The 6,445-nt window shown below is 38.6% G+C and overlaps 1 protein-coding gene across 1 annotated transcript; it reads right to left on the minus strand.

The window, feature by feature from the left end:
* Nucleotides 1-2,475: 2,475 nt before the first annotated feature.
* LOC118241841 lies at nt 2,476-4,140 on the minus strand. The gene is made up of 4 exons (XM_035529153.1): nt 4,133-4,140; nt 3,574-4,037; nt 3,078-3,283; nt 2,476-2,903 (listed from the first exon to the last, which is right to left on the minus strand). Exons 1-4 carry the CDS (start codon nt 4,138-4,140, stop codon nt 2,706-2,708), a joined length of 876 nt encoding a protein of 291 aa, XP_035385046.1. The 3' UTR covers nt 2,476-2,705.
* Nucleotides 4,141-6,445: the final 2,305 nt, after the last annotated feature.

The following is a 6,445-nucleotide window of genomic DNA, read 5'->3' on the forward strand; positions in this document are numbered from 1 at the left end:
CTATATTTTAGTCATTTTCCCTCATTATTCTATTTCTGTTTTGCCTGTTGCTGTGTGTTCATGATCAAGAGATGATGTCACACACTATGTCCTTCATCTTGATGCTACGGTATGTTTCTTTTGAACTACGGTATTTATTTAATGTAGAAATACAATGCACCACATGTCAATGAAAATAATAGAGATAGTTACAGAGTAAATAAACTTTTTTTTTTACATGCCTGTGCATCTGTGAAGTAAAGCATGAAGATGCTGTCTTTATTGTGGACTTGATTGTCCTTGATTTACAGCTCTGGAAGAAAATGATCAGTTTTTCTAGTTTTACAATTGATGGATATGTGTTTGACCAGGCTGAGCAGTTTTATTTTATTCTATAAACTACTGGCAACATTTCTTCCAAATTCCAGATAAAAATATTGTATTTTAGAGCGTGTTTTTATGAAAATGACTAAGAATCAAAATAACAAAACAGTTACAGAAATTTCAGACCACAAATAATGCAAAGAAAACAAGCTCATAATCATTTATAAACAACACAGTACTAATATTTCAACTTAGGATGAGTCAACAAATCAATATTTGGTGGAATAACCCTGATTTTTAATCACCGCTTTCATGTGTCTTGGCATGCTTTCCAGCAGTGTTTCACATTGCTGTTGGGTAACTTTATACCACTCATGGCACAGAAATTCAAGGAGCTCAGCTTTGTTTGATGGCTTGTGATCATCATTCTTCCTCTTGATCACATTCCAGAGGTTTTCATTAGGGTTCAGGTCTGGAGATTGGGCTGGCCATGATAGGATCTTGATTTGGTGGTCCCTCATCCACACTTTGATTGGCCTGGCTGTGTGACATGGAGCATTGTCTTGTTGAAAAAAACAACCATTAGAGTTGGGGAACATTGTCAGAGCAGAAGGAAGCAAGTTTTCTTCCTGCACAGTTTTGTAAGTGGCTTGATTCATGCGTCCTTCACAAAGACAAAGCTGCCCGATTCCAGCCTGGCTGAAACACCTCCAGATCATCACCAATCCTGCACCAAATTTCACAGTGGGTGTGAGATACTCTGGCTTGTAGGCCTCTCCAGGTCTCCGTCTAACCATTACACGACCAGGTGTTGGATAAAGCTTAAAATTGCACTCATCGGAGAAGATGACCATACTCCAGTCCTCTACGGTCCAGTCGTAATGGTCTTTTACTAACTTCAGTCAGGTTCTTCTTTGCTTCTCATTGATGAAGGGCTTTTTTCTAGCTTTGCACAACTTCAGCCCTGCCTCCAGAAACCTGTTTCGCACCGTCCTCGCTGTGCAATTCACCCCAGCTGTTGCATGCCATTTTTTGTAGGTCACTTGACATCATTAAGTGACATTTGAATGAGGTGGCGATCATCACAGTCGGTAGATAGTCGAGGCTGCAAGTGCGGGTTAGGAAAGTGTTCTATTCGGCGCGAACAGACACAGGAAAAGAGCAGCGGTGCAGCAGTTAGTGATTCGGGTGTTTTCTTTTTAACGTGACCCGATCCCGGGGCTGGTATGGAGTCGTGTTTGTTTAAGGTGCTGATGTATTTGTTTTATAGGCAACTTGGGAGCAGGTTGCGTCCTGAATGAAAGGAGGGCGGTGGGAAAAGTAAAAACGTTTTGAGCTGGTGAACGCAATTTTGGTAAACATGGAGTATGATGTAATGTGTTTGTTGATTTTGTGCTTACTTTGTCGTGATGTGGGATAATCTGTTGTGTATTTTGTGTGCAGGGGGCTGAGTCACGTTTTTGTTCCCGCTATGAGTTTTTCCTGATTCTGAGTTTTTCAGTAATGTAAGGTTTTATTGGGTGTGGTGTGGAAATATTTATCAGGAATTGTACTGATGAAGTGATTCATGTACGTGTGATGGTGACCACGTTAAAAGTCAGTGAATCCATTTGTGCTTAAACTCAGAACCAGATTTTCCACTCATTGTGTGTTTCAGTGTTATGTGTTTTTAAATTGTATTAAACTTGTCTGACCTGGTACTGGTGGTGTTGCTTTAAAAAAAAAAAAGGTGATACCTGTTGCACATACACAGATGGAATTTGCATAAAATACTGTGTAATGGTGGAACTCTCCCAAAAAGGCAACTTCTGTTCTTAAAGACTCAAGATAATCTTTCACTGATATGGGTATTTTGTGTTATTTTCATGTTATGTGGCTTCATGTGACCTGTCGTACTACAGTCGTCATAGCAACACCAGGTCTGTTTACAACACTACTACATTAGTTGGAGCACTTGGAGCTGTTGTGTCTGTATGCTCCTGGATCTCCTCCCACATGATCTACTGCCACCTCATGATTTACACATTAAGCACTGGCCACAAAGATTTGGAAGTAGGTGGCTTTGAAAAACAGATTCTTTGAGATGCTTTAATGGACAGTTTCACATGGCAGTAAAGTTCATTATGGGAGATTAAAAGAGGAGAAAGATTTTTTTTTTCAGCCTTGAATGATTTGAGGCTTAGATGAGAAAGCTACGCTATTCTAATCAGGTACACATACATTGTAAATTGTGTATGACTGACTACAAGGTCATATAGTTCTGAATAAAAAAGGAATGACTGATTGTACCTAAAAGCAGAAAATCAATATTATCTATAAAAATTACCAAAATATGACCACCACTTAACAGAGTATTTGATTTGACAGCCTCAAAGGGGAAATGCACAGTAGTATTTAATGCTTTAGTTTTGGATGGCTGCTGGAGTCTGGTTCAAGACTTTCATTTCCTGTAGCTGTCCCATCATACTGTTATACTCTTCCTGCCGCACGGCGTCTGAGAGAGACGATGGATCAATCTCCAGGAACGCATAGGCATCCTTGGACTGTATTTTGAATATTTTAGCAGCTTTAACACAGGAACCACCAAAATTTGACCAAATCTGTAAAAGAGATACAAAACCATTTGGACAACTGTTCTGACTTACATAATGAACAATAGATTCCACATTATTCTTATCAGGCATTACTCTAATGTTCAGTGTTTTTGAATTTTAAAAAAATGTCATTGTATATTGTAATTTGACTTTACTGTAACTGTTTCAAATATCAGTTACCTCTGAAGCCTTTTGGATTGAATTCACAAATTCTTCTTTAAGTTCAGGTTCATCAACAAGATCTTCATTAACAAATGTCTTTTTCTGCATGACACCCAAAATACTGTGCACCTTTTCCCAGAAGTTTTTCATCTGAATCAGAATGTTCTGGATTTTAGTCAGATATCGCTGGACCTCGTTCAGGTGGACAGGGCTGGGTATAGAGCCTGGTACACACAAACAGAAACACAGACTGCTTATTTAAACCAACAATGAGTACAGGACAGCAAAATTGTGCAGTGTTTTGCTATGGAAGTGTTTTCAGAGCTCTGTGTCCTTTTGTATTCTTAAAATAGATTCTTTACAGTCTCATTTACTAATGTACATGTGTGGAGATGAACTGGTCCAGTAACACTACACACAGAACCCATGAGCTTATTCAAAAAACTGTTAACAGACAGACAAGCATACATAACCAAAAACAGTCATCCAGCAGACATCACCAATCATCACTCACCATTGTCGATTTTTACTTTGGCCAGTTTCATCTGTAAGTCAATCTGTTGGACCTCAATGTTCCACTGTTGGTTCATCAGAGCCGTCTTTTGAGAGGTGAGCTGATTCAGCTGGTTTTCAAGAGCTTTGATTTTTGCAGCAGCAGCGGGGGATGTTGCGGCATGGTAAATGGACTTGACGATTGGCCCAATGAACGGCACAATCGCAGGGAAGATTCCGAGGCCTGAGCTTTTGCTTGTCACGTCCCTTACATAACTCTCAAGTTCCAGGTTTTTGGCATCTATCTTCCTTTTGGTGTCTTCAAGCTCGTTCCTAACTCTGGCAATCTTTTTTTCAAGGGTCTTTATAGCTCCCTCCACTTCCTGAACTTCCTTGGAAAGCTTCTCAGACTTGGCCTCAGTGTTTGCCTTTTCAGTGATGATGTCACTGGTAGTTGTGGCCACGTGTTTGTTGTGTTTAACATAGCTAAATATAAAAAATGTGAAAATAGTCAACATTCATTTATTTTGTGTGTCTGTAGGTTGAGTAGATTCCAGCTATTTGTTATCAGTCTATGTCACTGTGTCATTAAAGCTGCACTAGGTAACATTTGTTTGTTAAAATTGAAAGAATTCACATTACTAAGCCAAGAGGAAAAACCTTCTGCTAAAATATAGTGTCTTTCTGCGAGTCACACTATAAAGCATGAAATATTCATTCAGATTCAAAACTGTTGGATCAGATTTGGCAAGAGTTTTCTGAACTACATCAGATGTCTTTATGGATTAACGAATCACATGCACAGGATCAAAAACAAGGTCCAGCTCGATTGGCTGTTTCCCTGAGTAATGTTACAGGGGGCGTGGCTCACAGTTCTGAAAGTGCTGAAAGTCAGTGAATTGAAGGATAGAGATACTGCCTCATATGGAGGCATCAGAACGGCAACCCCAGTCATCCTCTGCAGCATTACCCGCATGTGACTCCTACACATTGTGTTGACTTTTCAGGGGTGGCAACAGCCTGCAGGGGTTCAGGAATGTTGGTCTATTTTTGATTGCTGAACAGGTACATTATGTTGGTGGTTTGCTAGCTAGCAAGCAAACAAGCAATTTGTTATTGATTTGGAATTTAATGTTATCTTGTGTATTGTACAAGGTAAATGTTAAGCTGTTTTAGCTATGTAGCCAATGTTAGCTGGCAAATTCGCTAATATTATGATATAATCACTTTGCTGAGAGTGTCTTTTTTGTTTCAGAGTTTGTCCTCTCATGTCTGAACAAGGAAAGCCTTTAATCTCTCAGATTATTTCCCTCCTTTCCCTCCTTTCATGTATGCAACTATAGCTTTAAATTAAACTTGGCTAACATTATGCCTGTGCTACTAGGCTGTAGCGTATCTGCTGGATGATTAGAAGAGTAAGTTAGATAATGCACCTACATCCTGAGAGAGCATTCCAGAGAGATCTGATCAAATTCTCTGTGAAAACTCCTTCAACATGAATGCACTCGCAATCATCAGATAAATTCACTTGGGGAAATGGAAGGCAGCACAACCCACTTTACAAAATGTTCATGATTCATGCGGTTGCATACTTCCACCAGAGTGGTCGCCAATTCTAAAAATCTACATAGTGTAGCTTTAAAGTACAACATATGAATCTTCACATCAGCACAGGCGTCACAGACACCCGAATAAAACTGAAATTGAAGAACTCTAAAAGCTAATAATTATTTAACTTTCAAACTATTAATCTGACATGCATTTCTCTACTAACAGAACAGCACTGCTTCACACCATTTCTATACATCATGGTGATCTAGGCTGCAAAAAATATATGTTGTTACCTTTGCACCATCTTGTCCACATCTGCAATAAGTTCACCAATCCAGGTTCTTGCTTTTTCCAGGTACTTTACCGCCAGTGTTGGTTTGTTTTTTTCAATAGCTTGTATCAGCATTGGAAACAGTGATGAAACCAGGCTATGACTGGTGCCCATACACTGTGGTGGAAGGAATAACATAAGATATGCAGAATGTAATTTAGCTTTTACCTCCCACCTTATATGACCTTTGCTGCTGCTGTTCCTCCATGTGATGGACATATTGGCTACAATCCAGTTACTGAGCTCATTAAGGATTCAGAGACATTTATGGTGATGTGATTACAAACATCTCGCCTCCTGCCTTTCAAATTGGTTCTGTGGTACTTGAGCAGGTCTGATTACAGGTCTGTACTCTGACACTGTGTGACCTTGTAGCTGTAGTACTTTTAACTCTTTGTCTAGATTGATCATATAAGAATAAGTACACAGCAGATCACATCAATCTCCAATTATTAATCTCCATCAATAATCAGCCCCAAGAGGAAGGAGTTTATAGAGTTTTGACCAAGGCAGAGGGTCTGTCTCATCTTACCCAACTCTTTCTCCTGATATGTAAAAGCAGATTTCCAGCTAACAGAGAACATGCTCTGATTACATGCTCTTCAAATATAGAAACAGATGCTATTATGTTACAAAACCTCTAGTACTGAACATCTGTCAAAATTGTGATCTTCATTTACTTTGTTTTTCTTCCATTGATAACACTTTTAAAATAAACTGTTTGTCAGTTTAAGGATTTGGATTTTAATCTGGAATTACATTTTTTTTCCCAAATGAGAAGGCCATAATTTTACTTAATGTGTCATTATGCCAATCAGAAAGTCCTTTTGAAATGATCAAATTTGTTCTATGGAACAAAAGAGATTGTACAAAATAAATCATTTTGTATTTTTAATATATGGTTTCTCATTTTATATATTTAGTTAATCAGCTATTTAAATCTACTGGATATTTCATTACATTTTTCTTTAGTGTTTTAGAGGACACTGATTCAGTACCTGGACAGGTTGAT

The sequence above is a fragment of the Electrophorus electricus genome, chromosome 8 (assembly GCF_013358815.1).
Source record: "Electrophorus electricus isolate fEleEle1 chromosome 8, fEleEle1.pri, whole genome shotgun sequence".
Classification (NCBI taxonomy): domain Eukaryota; kingdom Metazoa; phylum Chordata; class Actinopteri; order Gymnotiformes; family Gymnotidae; genus Electrophorus; species Electrophorus electricus.

Coding starts and splice junctions, on each gene's coding strand:
- LOC118241841 (XM_035529153.1), bottom strand. Junction 3,284..3,573: donor CAAAGTAAAAATCGACAATG/GTGAGTGATGAT, acceptor TGTGTGTACCAG/GCTCTATACCCAGCCCTGTC. Junction 2,904..3,077: donor CAATCCAAAAGGCTTCAGAG/GTAACTGATATT, acceptor TCTCTTTTACAG/ATTTGGTCAAATTTTGGTGG.